Consider the following 19,544-nt stretch of genomic DNA (forward strand, 5'->3'; position numbering starts at 1 on the left):
ATGATGGATGAATTGTAAAGGGTGTCCATCCAAATATAGGATTCAAAGAAAATAAATTTTGATTGGAAAGATTTAATGGAGATTACAAGATTCCAAAAGGCAAATATGTGGAGTATAAAGGGTGAGAGAATAAAGGACAGAAGTCAAGGTATGAAGATTTTTTTAATTGATTCTTTTTTTTTTTAAAGGTTTTTGCAAGGCAAATGGGGTTAAGTGGCTTGCCCAAGGCCACACAACTAGGTAATTATTAAGTGTCTGATACTGGATTTGAACCCAGGTACTACTGACTCCAGGGCCGGTGCTTTATCCACTGAACCACCTAGCTGCCCCTGAAGATTTTTTTTAAATAACTTCTATTTAAAGATGTTTTCAAGTGTAATTAGTATGTAATTAGAATATAGGGAATTTGAAAGAGAATGTAGTAAGATATATGGTCCAAAAGACTGGATGATAAGATCATATAGAGCCTTGAATGTCAGACTATTTTTCTTTGAACTTTATTTGAAAATCAACGATAAAGGGAAGTTAATCTATATGACAGATTGTCAGCTGGGTGTTTGGGAAGAGACTAGAAGCATATACCCGTCAAGAAACTATTACAATAGGACAGGAAATCATCAATTTGAATGAAGGAAGGACTTAAATGAAGGAAACACAAACATTTAAGATATTGTAGGTGGGGCCTTAAGTGTTTAAATGACTGAGTAGAGGTATTGGGCCTGTTGATCATGAGCTACACATACCACTATTTATTTAGGTCACCTAATTAAAGAGTAAGACTTAATTTTATCACTGATATCATTTATGTGTGCTGATTTGTCATTTTAGTATGCTTTTGGCAACTCTGAGGATGGAAAATCCTCCCTCTTTACCAGTGCACAGGCATAATTTGTTAATCATCTTTTGACTAGGTAAAAAAAATGCTATGGAAAAGGTTAAAATTCTTCCTTTTTTGGATATCTCTCCCAAGGTCTTCCCCAAGCTGCCTTTTTTTTTTTTTACCATTTATTCTTACCTTATTACTCTCTAATTCCATCAGTCAAATAGAAAATATTAAAGGTCGACCTACTATGTGTTAGACATTGGGGGATGCTAAGAAAGAAACAGACTCTGCCCTTAAGAGAATTCTTTGGAGGGGATAAAAAAGTGCTCACAGATAATACATATACAGGTGGTTCCCAGAGGGCAAGCTACTACTTCTCCCCTTGGGGACCTGAGGGAAATGGGGAGAATGTTTCTAATGTTTAGCTCTAGAGCCTCACTTGTGTGCTTATCTCCAGGATTATCGGTTGATATTAATTAGCCAGACAATTATTTTTGTTAAGGGTATTTACTAAATTAATATAATAAGAATAGTGATACCACCACCACCAAACTTCCTTATCCCTCTCTCAACAACAAAAAAATAACACTCCCACAAGTTCATGTGGAATTTTTGCTTAGAGCAAAGGGGTAACATAGTTCCTGGAAATCCTTTTCCTTAAAACTCATGAAATTTCTCTAAGATGTTGCTGAACTTGTAGAATTTGGAATCTACCCTCAATCTTTGTGTCTAGTTTGTCCCTTGTTTCATGCTATTCTAGGGACACAGCTAGTACATGTATGAGAAATCCAGATCCTTAGTTCAGTCCTGTTCTAGATGGTTATGGAGGAGCCCAAGCCTGGCCTGATCATCTTTCTCACCTCCCAGTGACTCCAGTTTGGTTGGAACTTTTTTTAAACTGCCAGATGCTCTGATGTTGGTTTGTTTCTAGCCTCAAATAATGGATATCCCAAATAAATATTTTTATATAATATTCGATGCATATGTTCTTACCTAATAAAAGTATGAGGATTAGGATATTTTGTTACTTTAAATGGGGTTAAGTGATGGATCAGTTCAATTGACCTCCGAGTCTGCCTCTTTTCCTAAATTTGAATTCACATTCCCCTGATCTCTGTATGTACCTATGGGAGACTGTTTTTGGCAGGGAGGGAATTGTACCACTACTTTTACTATACCACGTTAGTAAAGATGGAAAGAAATGATTAATGACTGACTTAATATTGTGGAGATTCAGGATTTTTTCCCTTTTCACTGGAGATTAGGTCAAAACTTAGTTCTCTGAAGGGCAGGGGGAATAATGAGATGAAATCTTGGAATTGTTACCCTACCCAATTAAGAGAGCCTTACAAAGAATTTAAATTAATCAAAGCCCACTGTGTTCCACTCACTCAAGTCTGAGTAGAGGTAGATATTTTGTCTGGATTGTCCAAGGCTGGGGGGGGGGGGGGGTGGTCTGTGAGAGAATGAGCTAAGTCACATCCCCCAGCTTCTCATTAGAATGGGGCCACCTCTTACTGTAATAATAAGTGTTGACACCTCACTCTTCCAAGGGCATATAAGTATAGAGTATCACTGACCCCTTTTATTATCTACCAGCATGATTAATAAAATAATTGCCCAGAAACTATGTGTCTCTCTCTAGACTTTTTATATGTTACAACTTGCTAAACAAAGATAAAGCTAATAACTGATGACTGAAGGAAGCACATCAGTGGGAACTTGTGAGTCATAGCTATAGAAAAGACACCCACTTAGCTTCTCAGGACTATTCCTTGAATCCATATGGGAGAGAGAGTAGTCTCCCACTGGGACTCATCCTTCCAATGTGGGTTGTATTTGGAAAAGTACTCCCAGAACTCGTGCTACCAAAAAATAAGTACACAGTGATTTGGAGTGGGACTAATAGCCATTAGGAGAATCAAGAAAAACCTGGTGGAAGTCCTTTGAACTGAGTCCTTTCTTTTAGGTTTTTGCAAAGCAATGGGGCTAAGTGACTTGACCAAGGTCACACAGCTAGGTAATTATTAAGTATCTGAGGCCAAATTGGAACTCAGGTCCTCCTGACTCCAGAGCTGGTGATCTATCCACTGGGCCACCTAGCTGCCCTGAACTGAGTCTTAAAGGAAGTTAGGGGTTCCAAGAGGCAGAGGTGAGGAGGGAGATTTCAAATTTCCAGATTGTTCTAATGCACACAGGTAGCAGATGGAATGTTATATAAAGGGAAGAGCAAATGGGCCAACTGAGTTGAGTCTCTCCTGTGAGAGGGAGTGATGCCCAAGTAAGGTGGAAAGATTGAGCAGATGATGAAGGTTTTATAGATGCCAAACAAAGGAGGTGCTGCTGAAGCTTCTTAAGCACCATCATCATGGCCTGGCTTGTATGCTGGACATAAACATTTGACAGCTGAGTATTAGATGGCCGGGTGAGGCCAACTTGGAAAGTATTATAATTACTAGTCCAGGTGAGAAATACTGTGGTGTCCAAGACCTAGGTCTAAGAAATACCGTGGTAAGCTTGGGGAAGGCAGGAAATATTGAGGAGGCCGAATCAACAGGATCTGGCCCCCACCCACAGGCTGTCGAGTTGGGCTGTGGGGGTGAAATTAAGTAGAGGGGCCTCCTTTCAATTGACAAAAGGATGCTGCATCTTCCACGGAAATGGTGAGTTTAGGAAGACTATGAAGAAGCAGGGAGTGTGACAAATAAGGAGGCGGAGCTTCAGGACGACCGCCGGACCCCGAGTCCCGTTAAGCAAGGAAGACTTGGGGTTAACCTGGGTTCATCCTCGACCCCAGGGTCTGGAGCAGTGAAGCCCCCAGAGTGGTCTTCTTGGGCTAAGCCCAGGCGCTTCGGCTGGTCTGGCCGAAGGGGCCCCAGGCGCGTTGCCCCCCCCCCCCCCAGCCAAGGCTCAGAAAGCCCCAGTCTCGGGGGGAAGGGGAGGGGCGCACCTGCAGGGCTCCTCCCACTCTGATTCCGGGGTGCAGGGCGGGACCGTTCCCAGGGAGGCGGGGGAGAAGGCCCGGGCCATGGCGGCGCGGCGGCTCCGGGCCTTGGCGGGGGTCTCGCCGCCCCCCTGGCCCGGAAGGCGGGCAGCCCCCGGCTCCAGGCCCCGCTCCGCCTCGGGGCCGGGCGGCGGCGGCGGCGGCTCGGGCTCGCGGGCCCCGGAGGGCCCGGAAGACAGCAGGCCGGAGCGGCGCGAGCCCACGCCGGCGGAGCTGCGGATCGCCCGGCTGCACGCGGCCGCCTGCGCGGTGAGCTCCCCCCGCCTCTCCGGGCGGGCCGCCCCCGGCGCGGCGCCGCTGCAGCCGGGCCCAGCCCGGTCCCAGCCCGGGGCGCAGCGCGGCGGAGGCGGCCTCTCCGGGCCCATCTCCCGGGCCGCGCCGGCCTGGCCTGCGGGGCCCGGGAAGAGCTGGGCCCGCGGGGCCCGCGGAGAGCTGGGCCCGCGGGGCCCGGGAAGAGCTGGGCCCGCGGGGCCCGGGAAGAGCTGGGCCCGCGGGGCCCGGGAAGAGCTGGGCCCGCGGGGCCCGGGAAGAGCTGGGCCCGCGGGGCCCGGGAAGAGCTGGGCCCGCGGGGCCCGCGGACAGCTGGGCCTGCGGGGGCCGAGGCGGGGGGCCGGAGCGCGCTTGGCCAAAGCCAGCCCTCTGCTTCTGGTGAATGGGGGGCGGCCTCAGGCAGCCGAGGACGAGTCACCTCGACGCGCCGTCTCCCCTTAGCCCCGAATAAATCCAGGTCCCTTCTCCTCCCCCTCAGTGCAGCTGAGGAAGACTGGAGGGAAGCCAGCAGACCGCCTGCTCCTTCCTGAGCCTTGGGATCATTGTTCACATGGGCGTCCCGGATCCAGAGCTCTGGCCGGAGCCACCCGCAATAAGGGCCCCGAGCCCTTCCCTTCCTGGGGGGGGGGCTAATGGGAAGAAGAGCAGTCCACAGCCCGAGCCAGCGCACTCACCAGAATCATTCATGGTCATTATCACTTGGCTCGGGCCAAAGCAGACCAAAGGAAAACTAGGAGAAGGAGGAAAAGTATTCCTGCGAAATCCCTTCTAGGACAGGAGATGGCACAGCCCAAGGAGGAGGACTTCCCAACCACCTCCTTTTCAGGTTGCAGTTTCTTGCTTTGAGAACTTCTAGTTACAGGTTACCTGAGTTTGTCAATAGATTGTTGACTTTTTGTTATTTCATCTTTAAGGGTTAGAAATAAAGTACATTCCTATGCTTTCCCTCTCTATTCTCACGAACATAAGTGAAAACAAGTTCATTTCTCCCCCCCTCTGAATGTCTCACATGCTCTTTTCTGCCAACTAGATTCCTTTAAGCCCCACTTAAAATCCCATCTTCTATAAGAAGTCTCAATGCCGGTGCCTTCCATCTTTTAAAAAAATATTTCCTATTTATTCCCATATGTAGCTTGTTTGTATGTGTTTATTTGTTTGTAGTCTTCCTCCTTTAGATTGTGAGCTCCTTGAGGGCAGAGACTATCTCTTGCCTCTTGGGACCTTCATTGCTTAGTAGAGTGCCTGGAACTTTGTAAACTCTTATTAAATGTTTATTGACTGATTTGTCTCCACCTATTGACTGAAAGGAACATTCTTTTTACAAGAGAAAATCACAATTATAGCAGTGTCACACTGTCCTGGCTCAAATGATTGTCATAAAGTCCATAAGCAAAGACATTAATGACACTGTTGTGATTTTTCTTCTTAATAGCAAGCAATCTCCCTTAAAAAAAAAAAACTTGTTTCAAAGCCACAGGGTAGATAACTTGCTCTCATACCTTTCCCTCTTGCTTTGATGATAATCATTTCACATCTTGCTCTTCAACCAAACTGTCAGCACCTTGACTGCTGCTTCATTCATCCACTACCATTATGAAATTCATTTACTGAAGACAAATTAAATTCTTATGGATAAAGATTCTCAACCAGAGTGGAAGGCAAGATCAGGAATAATCTGTTAGATTGCTGGTTGACCTTAGAAGGTTCTTAGAGACTATTGAAAAGGTGTGTGTGTGTGTGTGAGGGGAGGAGTTGCTACTGATTCCTACTCTTTTCACATCCCATATTTAGACCTAGTTTCCAAAGTAAAGAAGAGATGATAAAACGATCAGCCATTTTGAAATGGAGTTTCATATCCTCAGTTTCCAAGAAGTCCTTCTTTGTGAGTGTCAAGGATTTGGGAGGTATTATGGACCTATTTTTTTGAAACGGTTTGGTTTTCAGTACTTACACTGTCCACCCCAGGGACAAGGGTTACAGTGCCGTTAACAATGAGCTCTCTCTCTCTCTCTCTTCGTGGTACATTTTCACCTAGTGGAGAATAGAAAACTAGAAAGTTAAATCAGCATAAAATGTTCCACAGCAAAAATGATCTCCCCCACCCCCAAACACACATTCTTTAACATAATATGAAGTGACTTAAATGTTTCTCATTAAAAAGAATCCTCTCTATTAAAGATGTTTGAAAGGCTTCCAAATAATTGTGGAGGGAATTTCTTCTCAAGAATGAAGGATAGAATTAATGCATGTCCAGAAAACTATATTAAAACATCCAGAAAAGATTTGACTTAGAAAATTGGAGATCAAGCATTATACTGAGGTACATATAATTGAATTCCATTCAAAGAAGCAGTGAGATTTACTCCTACACTAAATACTCCTTTCACTAAGTTTGCAAATTGTAGTGTTTTCTTTAGAATTGGAACTGTTAAGATAAAGAGTTGCCTAGTGATCAAATAGCAGTGAGCATCAATATTTTATAACAAACTTTTTTCAAAATAAGTCGTGTTTCAAAAAAGAAAATAGTGTAAAAAGTGTAATGATATAAAGTATAATAAGACTGTAAAATTCTAGCACATGTTACACTTTTTTCCCACAACTGTTTCTTCTTATTGGTACCTTTTCTGAAAACTTAATTCTCTCTATACAAATCTAAGTTGAAATTCACATTCAAGGAAACTCCCCTGAAATTTGAGAAGATTGACTATTTTCAGAATTGGAAGTTATTAAGGAAACTTAAGTTGCTATGATCCAAAGAAATAAGATGAAGAACACTTAAGCCAACATTGAGTACAGTTGAGTTTTTGGTTTCTTATGTTTAATTTTCTTTGTTTTACCCGACTTGTATATTTTCTGGTTTCATAATATAAGTAACGTACAGTGATTCAAAAGTAATCTTGAGACATTAATGGGTTGTAAAGGGGAAGGAAATAAATATTTGTAGACAAAATATATTCTCTTATGAATAGAAAGTGATGTGAATATAAAGATTATAGAGATTTCTAAAGTTTAAATTATTTTATTATTTTTTAAGGCTGGACAACTTAACTATGTAGATCCAACTACGGGCTATTTAGTACTCACCAAAGTTGCCCATTTGCAGAGAGGGGACTGCTGTGGTTCTGCCTGCAGACATGTAAGTAGTAAACTCTCCCATTATCGCAGCAGCTTGCCTCACTTCTATAACTTCGTAAATAGGTATTATTTGAAAAACCAGTCAAATAAAAAAGGTAAATGGACCTAGAGTGTACTTTTCACAAGCTACTTTAGCCAAAGACAATGAAGTCCTTAAGGACCAATGAAGGACCTTTTAAAGTTAATAAAAATTTGCCCAATTTCACAGGAACATCAGTTCCTTGAAATTATGTGATTTGAAATTCACAGAAGTTCAATATTACAGGGAATTTTTTTCAATGGGCTTTTTAAAAAAATTAAATTGCATTCACTTAGCTAACCCAAAGGGCAAATTACTAAGAGTTAGTATATTACAGCCTTGCAGCCTGAATTGAAATGGTTGAATACTGAACAAACTTGTTTTATGTGCTTGCTTACTTCCTTTTTTCATCCTTTGCATCCTTCTCTCCTTCCTTATTCTCTCCCTCTAATTCCATCTTCCTTTTCCTTCTTTCTCTTTCTTCCTTTTTCCTTCCCTCTCATTTCCCCTCCTTTTTCCTTTTTTCCTTTTCCTTTCCTTTCTCCTTTCTCCTTTCCCTTCACTTCACTTCCCTTTCCTACCCTTCCCTTCCCTTTCCTTTCTCTTTCCCTTTTCCCTTCCTTTTTCTTTTCTTTTTCCTTTCCTTTCCCCCTTTCCTTTCCTTTTTCCCTTTCCCTAGAATTGTTAGGAAATAGCAAAGAGATTGGATTGTTTTTTTAAAAAAGATTCTTTACTCCTTATAATGTATGTTATGGTGTATACAGCAACACATCATATTTATTGATCAGGAAACCTAATTTTGCTTTTCTTTCAAATACACAAATTGTGAGACTGCCTTGGAAGAAAGAGGATATACGATGTGACTTTCAAGTTGTATTAGAAAAGGGAGAGAAGTTGATAAATTAAGAGTATATAAACAGAGAGCAAGTCTCAATTCAGATAATTATTTATACTTCAATTTGCTTAAGCTCTAAATTAAGGCATATTATGATGCTGAGTCAAATACGAGTTACTGTGCATTTTCAATGGATTAAGAAAAATATTCATTTAGGATTTTGCATAACACCAAAACATAAGAAAGAAAATGTATGCATGATTTAGAGGAAAAGGCAGAATATTTTCACTGATGATCCATTTTAGTAACTGAAAATGAGCATTAATTGTTTGTTAACTGTAATCAGTATTCAAAAGCAAAAATTTAACTTGCATTTTTCCTGTCTGTGACAATAGCTGTTTTAAAATAGAGTACTTAAGATGTATAGAAGTAAAGGCTCAAATAAATTGAAGTGATTGGATTTTTTTTTTTAAGGAGAGGGTTTGGAAGGTAAAACTCCTAAAATTCGAAGAAGCATTTAGGAAGTGGTTTCTTGGACACTAATTAGGACCATTTGCTTGAGGCTGCCATTATTTTTCCTTTTAGTCTGGAGGGCACGATAGATCAAATGAGCTGTATAACATCATTAACAATCTCCTTTTTCATCATAAGCAGCCTTGTAGTTTTTCATGCTGATTTTTTTAATGCAAAAACGATTTATTTTATTTATTCTGCAGTGTCCATATGGTCAAATCAACGTTAAAGATCCTTCGAAGAGGAAGCGATTCAACTCTTTGTTTTATATTTGAGAATGATTTCAATTTGTGTTTACTTTGTAACAGCCTGCAAACTTTGTAACAGCCTGCAAAATAAAATACAATAAAAAGCCTCATCCAGAATTGTTATTTGTGGAAACCTTAATTTCCTTTTTATTGATACTCTTAAAAAAAGTAATTAAGATTAAAACTAGCTGTTGTTTTTGTAGTCTTGAGTGATACAGAAGTAACACATCAATAGTTATTTCCCTCCTTTTAGCTTCATTACCAGACACATATGTTAATGCAAGAAAATTACTGTTCCATTAAATAAATAGTGGCAATAAGGTCACATTGGTAGTACTTGACTCTATATTTTACATAAAATTTTCCTACTATTCTCTTATATGTACGATCTATCTAAGAAGGGTTGATGACTGCTGGCAAACAGAGTTTGAATCAATGCTTCACTTAATTTCTGTCCTCAAGTTTAAAAAGATTGTCATAACCCTATTTTATGTGGCATGAGTGCCCAGGAAATGTAATTTTTCTGTAGAATGGTTCTCATCTTCCATCTGTTCCCTCAATAAAAACTTTAAATCATTGCCACCTGGGGGTCAGGAATCTAAAGATGAAGGAAGAATTTTTGATCATCCGTCTCTTCCCCCCCCCCCCCCCCCCGGCCCTTACCCATTCATTCTAAAAGTTCTTTCCCTATGGTTTGCCTATAGGGGAAACCCTTTCCCACTAACTCACAAGGAGTGTGATAGAAAGGTGAACAGGATCTCACATAAGAAATTTGAGGCTTCCCCTAATCTATATCTTTTTCCATTACTTTGATCAGTGTCCAAGAAGACCCAGAGGATTTTTCTGTGTAACTGGGAGCCCTAATGTAAAGCAAGGAACATTCTAAGTTGATTTTGCCCACAAACCCTAACCTCTTCACATGTGTGTATTCAAAGGTATTGAAATAGTTTCAGTAGCCCTGCCGAAAGGCACACTTATCCCTCAAGTTCAGAGCTGGGTTTGGATGGTTTGTTCACCTGACCTTCGGAGTAGCATCCTCTCTGAGTGGTGATGGGGAATCTACCCAGCCTGGAGTGAGGGTCAAAGAAAGATTGAATTTTGCCTCATAGTAGGACCTAGGGCTTTGGAAGGGGAACAATATTGTGGACCCTAAATGTGGTTTAGCATTTTCAGAAAATCTGGGGTATGCCAGTTTCTTTTTTGCCAGTTATCTTTATTTTCTAATTGCAACAATAAGCAGCTTCCATGACTCCCAGTAGGTTTGAAAAGACTAAAGTATAATTCCTGCTTCCTCCTTGCAGGGTCAAGACCAGCTATTGGGTTTACTAGCTGCTGGGAGGGAAGAGGGATTTCAGATAGGTGAATGAATGTGCCAACCCAAGGAACATCAATGATCCAGCCCGGGGAAAAGAGAGATAAGAGGAAGAGAATCTTTGGGGGAGAGCAAAAAAAGTTGATGGTTTTGTGAAAACTTCTTTCCAAATGGAAGCCTCTCCGGAGTAGATTTCATCAGAGAGGCATCTATTTTCCTTCTATTCAGGGCTGTGTTACAGTATGTGTGGGCACAGGAAAGAAGATACCTTATCTCTCCTCAACTTCTCGCCATCCCTGGAGAACTCTCCTTTGAGATGCTTCCCTAGGGAGGCTTCTGCTCTGGTAGACCGACGTCATTGTAACCTTCAAGAATCCGCTTCTGAAGACAATAGTTTTGTGACGATACCTGCCCTATTCCGCGACCTCCCCCCTCCCCCGCTCCATTTATCTGAACCCTGGGAAGCTGAGAACCGCAATGCCCCTGCCCTGGTTGAGACACAAGGCGGTACACATCTGCTAAGGCGGTAGTGAGACCGCTCCCACATGAACCAGGATAGAGTCACATAAATGGGACTCCCTTCAAGTGCTTGGAACTTTCACACGTTGTAAAGTAAAAAAAAAACCCCCAAAAAAAAACCAAAAAAAAAAAAAAAACCGAGAGCATATTACCGTGTGTGTATGTGTCTACGGACTAGAACCTTAGTAATGCACACCATCTAGCAAAACTTCGCATCAGACTGCTACTGCTATTTAAAGGTTTCTGAGCATTCCTTTTACCCCGTTCTGCAGGAAATCAAATGATCGTTTCTAAAATTCAATGACCCAACAAGAGTTTGTTATTCTTATTGTCAGCCAGGAAAATCCTGAACCTTCAATTCACTTATTAGCTGGAGAATTTCCAGAATGAGGTCTAGTGGCGTTATCTGGGCAGCAATCATGTACTGTAACAATGAAATAGAACATGCTATTATTGAGACACGGCGCAGCAGGTGGCTTATTATGCTCTTGCATATTCCCCTTTCTCTTCCAACCATTTAGATGCTGGTAATTGAGGGGAGCAGAGGCGGAACTAATTTTATTTTCAGAGATTAAAATGTTGGCTTCCCAAGCCGTGTTTGGGGTTTGTTCCTGATGGGATAACTGACGATGACCATGGGAAGCGTGTGAGCTGCCCTCGGTGACAACATTAGACAGCTTCCTCTAACCTGCATTCTACTCCTCAAAGAGTCTTTCCTCGTGTTTGCTTCTTCAGTCATTCCCTGGCAGTGTAGGATTGGCACAGACACAAACACCCGCCAGAAGAGACCACAGGACAGAGCCACGGTGCCAGGCAAGTGAAATATGACTTCTTGGCATTACAATGAATTCACTGGAAATCAAATGGACTTCTTGGGTTGGCAAAGAATCAACCTCAGTTTTCTCTTTCCATTTGCTGCCATATCCCCTTTCTACATTCAGAATTAACTTTAAACCCTGGACTCTATTTAGAAATTGCCCTTGGCAGGCAGATTTAAACTCCTGGGAAAGAGTCTTTAAGAAGGAGGGACAAAACCCCTTGAAATCTTCACAGTCAATCCTGGTTCTGAGATAATTAAGTGGAAACCCATCGGCAACATCTTTGAGTCCAATAATAGCTTAGAGGCAAAGTCTAATTGAATATTATTAAAGGACTATACACATGCAGAATATTACTAATTTGTTATATATGGCTCCATATTGGCCACTCGGAGTAGTGTATCAGTTTTCTTAGAAACTGGCTGGTAGAGGTTTCAGCTACTTAGTTTAGAACTGGAGACCCTTACCATTGATGACTCATTTCTCTCCCAGTGCAGCCAGGCTATGGGGATGAAAAAAGGTAAAGAGTTTTCTTCCATATGCAACTGAGTTCTAATGTCATTCACCTTACTATCTTCATTCAAGATGCCTGAATCAGCCAAGTGTAAGAAGCTTGGGAAGTTTAAAGATTCCCCTTTCCTTAACTCCTGACTGGGCTACACATGGCATGGGGGAGGTTAACAGATGCAAGCATTTTGAGGAGGGGAGAAGAAAAAGGTTATGGAGAGGAAAAGTAATGCAGTGGGATTTGCTGGTAAATCTACTTGTTTCACCCAGACCCGAGGGTGATTGACAGTTACAGCTCTAATTGCTAGAAGTAAAGAGAGAACCAAGAATCAACTGGCTTTCCCAGTCCCCTCCCCTAAAAATGTTTCTGAACTTCTCCCAGAGATAATGTCCTTTCTTTGGTTTATTCTCTTAGCCTTGGTCGATTTCAGAAGGTCTATTCCTATGGAAGGTACCAAAGAAAATTTATTTGAAACAGTCTATTTCAGTCAGCATTCTGAAGCTCATTAACACAGTTTGTCACTTGGAATAAGAGAGGTTGGTTAGATATGCTAAAGAGTCTCATTGTTTGGCAGGGCTTAGGAGGAAAGGGAAAAGAGTGGGGGTGGCTGGCACTGTCACATGGAAAAACATTAAGGAAGGCAGCCAATCTCTCTGCCCCTACAACAACCACAAATATGATGATCCTCCCAATAATTCTCTATGCATTCCCCGCCCCTTTCTTCACCATCCCCTCCTTTCTTAGAGGGGGGAAAAATAAAGTCTGTAAATGATGGGTGAAAAGAACATCTTTTTCTGGTTATCACTTAAACTTCCTGGTGGACTTTGCTTAGATCAGCCCAAGACCAGGCAGAATCCCAGTGAGGAACCTGAAGCCAGGTAAAACCAATCAACCAACCAACCAAACAAACAAATAAACTCTCTCCACCAGAGGATAGGTGCCCTTTGTTTAGTTTGTTGATCGCTTGTCACTAGAGTAAATAGCTTTCGAAAGGATGATTTCCATTCATTCTGGCATCCGATTTATCTTAATGGGTTAAATTGGATTCACTATGCTGATTACTCTGAGTCTGACTGCCTAGCAAGACAATGCCAAAATCACACAAGGGTGGGTTGTGGGTTTCACCTCCCTTCGGATACATCAGGAAATCAGATCACATCAGATCAGTTCAGATGGGAATTTTCTTTTTAATAGAGTCTCGAATGTGGAAGATGGGACGGGAGGAAGACGCAGAGGGGAAAATAGGGAGTTTGGGAAGGGAGGAGGATGAGGAGAAAGAGAGGATGGCTCTTTGTTAAGCAGTGGCAAGGCTATCCACAGATGCTACCTCCGATTCATCTCCTTCCCTGTGCTTACCATGAGGGAAGTTACTGGTAGGAGCAACTTGAGGCATGGTCTCCACGAAGGAAAAATCCAAGCTCCCAGCCTGGAGGTACAGGTTGTTCTGAGAGATTCCAGACATAGAGAACACTGCAAATTTCTGAAGATGCTCACTCTTCATTAATTTTATTTCAACAGACTCCCCCACTTGCACGTTATTTGATTATTGAATGGTTGAAAAAACTGAATAAAGGAACCTAACATCTCAATCTGCAAGGGCTTTTTGCTTGCCCCCACCCTATACTTCCTTTTCTTTTCATCTCTTTTTTCGCTTCTTCCTCCTTCTTCCTCCCTTCTCCTTCAGTCATGATTTAGAAACAAACAGAAAATAAAATACAGGTGGAAAGGCTTGACAGAGGAGGTCAGAGGTGAGAACTGCACACCAATTCTATATTCGTTGCTGCAATGGGAGACAAAAAAGAGGGAGACACACACACACACACATACAGAATAGAGATATACATAGAGACAGACACGAGAAGAGGGCAAGAAAGGAGAGAGAGAGAGAGAGAGAGAGAGAGAGAGAGAGAGAGAGAGAGAGAGAGAGGAGACGAGACAGGCAGACAGACCCTGGAGGGAGGGAGGGAAGGGGAGAGAGAGAGAGAGAGAGAGAGAGAGAGAGAGAGAGAGAGAGAGAGAGAGAGAGAGAGAGAGAGCGCTTCTTTCCTCATCTAGCAGTTTGTTTATTTTGATTAAGAGAAAAGAGAAAAACGAGGAACACCACCCATCTACTGACAGGCTTGCAGTCACTGCCTCTCTATCTTCTTTCCTTTATTAAGGAGTCAGTTTTGGGGGGCAACACCTGGGAACTCAAGGTAAGATTCCGTCTGTCCCCCCCCATCTTTTTTCGGTAGCTGCGAGTGAGTGCTGTTGTGTGTCATCCCCCTTTTAACAGAACGGGATGGCCGATTCCCCTAGTGTAATCTCAGGCAAACGTCTGGTGTCTTTTCCCCGCCTCCCCTCAGCTTCAGAAGATTGAAGATTTCTAGATCCTAAAGGGGAAAAGCCTCATTTGCTAGGGAGCTGCATCCTTCACCTGAGTTTGCGGTTGACTGCAGCTAGAGGTTGTGTCTGTGATTACCAGCGTTAGTCTCTAACCTTTCTTAACCAAAGACCGTGCTGCTTAGGGAACACTGTGATCTGATCTGAATGGGAATCTAACGCGCTGCTTTTTAATTACAGTGGCCGGCAAGTACCATTAAAGTTGAAATAAATTTAAGCCTTAAGGATGCTGAACGGCACCACTCTAGAGGCAGGTCAGTTTTACACGACATTCTTTCTCATTTCTTTATGTCTCTTCCTATCTCGCCCCCCCCCATTCCCATTGCACTTGTGTATGTTTGTGTATTTGTGAATGTGTTTATGAGTTTGTGGTTGTATCCGTGTGTCTGCTTTCGGTAGGGGCTAGGGGGAATGAATCTACACGTATTTAATTTTAATTTTTAAGTATTCAGTAACTTTCCAATGCAAAAGCAATACAGCTATGGCTATGCCGAATGGGATTCATTCATTCCCCTTTCCCTCATTTATCTTTCTTGAATTTAGTTTTCCTGTCTTCTCATTTCTTTGTGTAGTTTTTTTTTCTTTGCCTTGAATGTCTTTGAATTTCTCCAGGGTCCAGTGCTCGTTGCAGGGCACAGTTGAAGGAACTGGATTGACAGAATAGATACCTTGGTCTTCGGTAAGGGAGGATTTCATCCCTCTCCGATTGATCCTATGATTACTGGAATGAGAGAGATAGAGTTGATGGAAGATGGATATTACCTGATGAAAAAGCAATAGGAAACAGGAGCTAGTTTCTGGCACTGGATATTCCTTAACTACAACCTTGGTTAAATAACATGGTCATTCATGTAGAATACTGAGAAATACTACACATTGGATATGATTTATTTAGTAAAGTCCCAAGACTAATTTCCCTCATTCCTTTTGTGAACCAATATTTTATACTTACATGATTGGTGGTTTGGAGTGTGATTTGGTATGAATATGGGGAAATTCACTAGTAATTTTTGAAAGCATTTTTTCTATCATTATTATCTACCCCATAACAGAGAATGTAAGGGGCTCCAGGAGAGGAAGAGGTTTAGAAGAAATGAAAGTCCACAGAAAACTCCTTCCTAAGCAGTAAAAGTTCTGTGAAGGACATGGGTGTGTGTTGCAGAGGGGAAGAGGTGCTGACCTTTTCTGCTTAAGGGACAATGCTTCTGAGTTCTGAGGAAAGTTGTTCATGAAGTTGTCCAAGACACCAGACTGAACTGTAGCTTGGTTCCCAGTGGGAGACTGACTACTTCTGACAAAATCGGAGTGTATTCTCACTTCTCATTTTGCATCCTCTTTTCACTCTGTCCTCAAATTGCCAGCCTAAAGAAGTTCAGTTAAAGGGTCTGAAAGGAAATTTGCTGAGCCCAATCAAATCCCTCTTTAGATGGGACATTTGATGTCCAACATTCCACGACCTGTAAGTCACCATGAAAAAACCTCATCCAACAAAGATTTGCTTTGGATTTTAGGGCATTATTAAAGGTCCTAAGTCATTTCCAGATTATAAATTGGTCAGAGAAGACCATAAGGTTTTTATCATCTGCCAGCATTTACACAATGGTTGGCACATAGTAGGCACTTAATACATGCTTATTGTTTAAGTGAGAAAAGAGGGCTAGGAGGGGAACCTTTGTCCTGTGGTGGGTGATTCGAAGGGCAAATAAAACACTTGGCTATCTTAGATGATTCTAAAATTTCACAATCCGACTCATAATATTTACGAAAATGTCTGCACATTTTAAGTACAGGGAAGGGAAAGAAAAGGAAGGAAAGGGAGGGAAAAGGAAAGGGAAAAGAAAGGGATGGGAAAACTAGGTACTACCTCACCAGAATTAGAGTGTGCAATTTGGGTTTGTAAATTTTGTTTTATTGCCTCAGGGCAAAGGGCTCTAGCTTCAGAATTTGTCCAACAAACATGCAGACTGACAAATCAGCTGTTTGCTATCATTTGATTTGTGTTTCTCAAGAGTGATTTTCTTTCCTAATCAAACCATTTTGTCTAGCCACCCCTTCCAGGTAAGGATGCTCTAAGACCACTTTGCCTTAGAAGCCACATCTGAATGTTTCCCAAGCAAACACAGATTCTTCCGATGTTAATAATCCATAACCTAAAAAGACAGTGGTCTTCTCAGAGCCAACAGCAGAATTGGCAACAGTAGCATAATAAGAATGACTGGTGGAGCAGAAAGAAAGGAGTCTATAATTAATTAAGTGTGCCCAATTTAAGGGATTTAGTCGCTTCTGAGTTGACTTGTGCGATCTGTCCAATTATTTCTAATAGTGACATTGAGTTAAGATAGGGAAGGAGGTTAAGCACCGTCTTCCAAAGCCCTTGGTTGGTGTAAACTGCCACTCTGCACCTGCAGATTGCATTGAATAAAGCAGAGACCATTAACTTAAGGAATGGGGGGGGGGGGTAGTGCAGAGGCTACAGCAGGGGAAGAGCAAATATTTCAACTTTTATAGGTACTTCCAGGCAATTTATTTTGGAGTTGGGAGAAGTGGGGTAGGGTAGGTAGACTATTGGGTGCTTTATTCCGTTGGTACCAGAAACTCCTGGGCAAGAAGAGGCGATTTTCAAATTAAGGAATGGGGAAACAGAGAAAGTCCGTAGCGCCATGAAGAATATAAAGGTGCTTTTAAATTAAAAATAAAATTATTTTAAGCCCTCATTGCTCAGGGATTTAAGACCACTCCTCTTCCTACTTCTGAAAAGGTAGGTGAGTTGAATTGTTCTTAACCCATTCTCGTTACCAAATGAAATTAGCTTTTCCTGTATGGAAGTCGGGGCGCCTAAGGGCATAATTCAAGACTCCAGGGCTTCTAAAACCACTTTCTGAAAGGTCTTTTGCTCTACGGGGAGCGTCCTAAGGACTTCCTCTTTATATGAATTAGGAGGCACCAAGCAAGGCCGGGATTGTGCTGAGAGAGAATTAGAGTGAAACCAACAAAGACAAGAGAAACCCAAACAGAATAGGAACCAAATAAATAAGCAAAGCTCGAGTTTCTCGGGGTCTCCTGGACTCGATGAGCAGACAGAATCCTTAATATAAGACATTATTGAAGGAAGGAAAGGCAGCAAGAGAAAGATGCTGGGAGAGAGAATTATAACCTGAATTTTAATATGAAAAGGCACACAGAATTTAGGTCTCACCCCCAAGCGAGTTAGATCATGCATTCCCGGCTTAGAGAAATGGAGCCCTTTTATAATTTTTAATCACTGTCTTCTGTCAGTCAAGCTCCTCAGAATCCCATCCTATGAAATTCCTATTTTGGAAATATGAATCAGAAAAAAAATCATAGAATCATAAAGTATAAGGGATGGAAGGGTTATTTCTAGTTCAACAATCTCATTTGAGGCCCCAAATGGAATTACTCTGATATTGTATGAAACAGACATATACACACACATACATACATACATATATGTATATATACATATATACGTAGTTTCAAGCTTGCCTTTTCTGGGGGTGGAGTGGGAAGAGATCATCAGAAAAGCTGCAAAGCTTTGATTCGGATTTCATTTCTAGGGGCTTGTTGTGCTAATTGACTAGTTTTTTCCTAAGGAGAGACATCATTTTCCTCCTCAGAAGTCCTGACATTGCCTCCTCTAAAGGAAATCTGCCTCCCTTCTCTGTCAAAGGAGCTTTGGTGAAAAGACAACTATGACTCCCAAACTTCACTCAGAGTAGCCCTTGGTGTTTTGTTGTGCGCGTGTGTGCTTAAAGCACATTGATTTTCACCCAAAAGGGCTAATTACATTACTTACAGTAAATAGCAGCCCTGCTGTCCAGGGTCTAGTGTGCCAACAGGAGGGGGGTGGTGGTGGCGAATCTTCGGCTTATTTCACTTGGTTGACTTCATTTTTGCGTGAAATGGTGTTTTATGAGCTACATTCTGGCACTCGCAGGAATGTAACAACAGCCAATCTGCAAATAACATTAATTTTGACTCTCAGAGAAAAAAAACTGGGAGAAAGCCGAATGCATCTTGGGTTTCATGGAAGAGGTGACTCCAGCAACCCCTCAGGAGGAGTGATTGTGATGCTGAGGAAAGGAAGCGGGGCCCCGCCTGGTGTTTTTTCACGACTGGGCTGGGTTTAATGTAGAAATCCCTACGGGCAAGGGGAGCAGCTCTGCCTCCAGGAAGATCCTTCTGGAGGTATTGAGGTGTCAGGAAACAGCCGGCAGCTGTTTCAGTGAAAGGCACGGAAGGAGGGAGCTCTGTGAAAAAAAAAAGAGCTTTGGGAAGGAAGGAAGGAAGATAGGAAGGAAGCGAAAGGAGGAATCGATGAATCGTACCTCTAGTTCGGATTTACTAGTCTCTTGTCTAGCCCTCTAATTTAGGAAGTCCGCCAGATTTCCGTGGATTTGGGGGTGTGTGGTGGTACTGAATGACTGAATCAACCTATACAGTGGTGTGATCAGGTGGGGGGATAATTCCGTAAACGGCTTTCGGCTACGAGAACAATTTAATCTCTTGCCATTCTTAACTCAAATACTTTGTCCCGCCCCCCGATCCCTTTTTCGACTTTACACTTTCACCGGTGCCAACTACCAGAAAATGTGCAAAGAGTATGATGATCGGATCGGTAATTGATTTGTCTCCTTATGAAGGTTAAACGCGAGAATGATGGGGATTTGGGGCCCTTATTGGCAAGTGTTATACAAAACTTAAAAGTTACAAGAAATTTTCCTTAAGACTGCCATTCACCGCAATTACACGTTAGATCTGTATATCCAAAGGCATACACACTCACACACACGCACACATTCACATACGCACCAGGGCTTTTTCTGAGGGCTAAAGCATCCCGCCAACAGAAACGGAAGGCAACTTCTGGAATCAACTGCTCAAATCATACTTTTCAACCCTTGGACAAAGTGCGGGAAGAAAACCCTTTGACTGGATATACTTCTTTTATGGGAAAGGGGAAAGAAGGCAACACCACCTTTAATTCGCCGAGCTAGTTGTGTCTGTTTTCGGTAATGGGTAGAAAACGGAAACATTTAAGCTCAGAGCCCCCCAAACTAGGGCGTCCGCTAAAGTTTGCGCAGTCGAGGTCATCTGTCTCCTCTCTTGACCAGGCTCTAATCTTGACCTGGAATTTGCT

The 19,544-nt window shown here is 42.3% G+C and overlaps 1 protein-coding gene across 1 annotated transcript; it reads left to right on the forward strand.

The window, feature by feature from the left end:
- The first annotated feature begins 3,848 nt into the window (after positions 1–3,848).
- Positions 3,849–8,958, forward strand: C2H1orf53 (chromosome 2 C1orf53 homolog). The gene is made up of 3 exons (XM_074222290.1): positions 3,849–4,076; positions 7,132–7,233; positions 8,803–8,958. Exons 1-3 carry the CDS (start codon positions 3,852–3,854, stop codon positions 8,872–8,874), a joined length of 399 nt encoding a protein of 132 aa, XP_074078391.1. The 5' UTR covers positions 3,849–3,851; the 3' UTR covers positions 8,875–8,958.
- The last annotated feature ends 10,586 nt before the right edge of the window (positions 8,959–19,544 follow it).

Source organism: Macrotis lagotis, chromosome 2 (assembly GCF_037893015.1).
Source record: "Macrotis lagotis isolate mMagLag1 chromosome 2, bilby.v1.9.chrom.fasta, whole genome shotgun sequence".
NCBI lineage: Eukaryota > Metazoa > Chordata > Mammalia > Peramelemorphia > Peramelidae > Macrotis > Macrotis lagotis.

Excerpts from the sequence above, each read along its gene's own strand:
- C2H1orf53 (XM_074222290.1), top strand. The coding sequence starts at position 3,852 with ATGGCGGCGCGGCGGCTCCGGGCCTTGGCGGGGGTCTCGCCGCCCCCC. Across the intron at positions 4,077-7,131 it reads TGCACGCGGCCGCCTGCGCG|GCTGGACAACTTAACTATGT; the intron begins GTGAGCTCCCCC and ends TTATTTTTTAAG. Across the intron at positions 7,234-8,802 it reads GTGGTTCTGCCTGCAGACAT|TGTCCATATGGTCAAATCAA; the intron begins GTAAGTAGTAAA and ends TTTATTCTGCAG.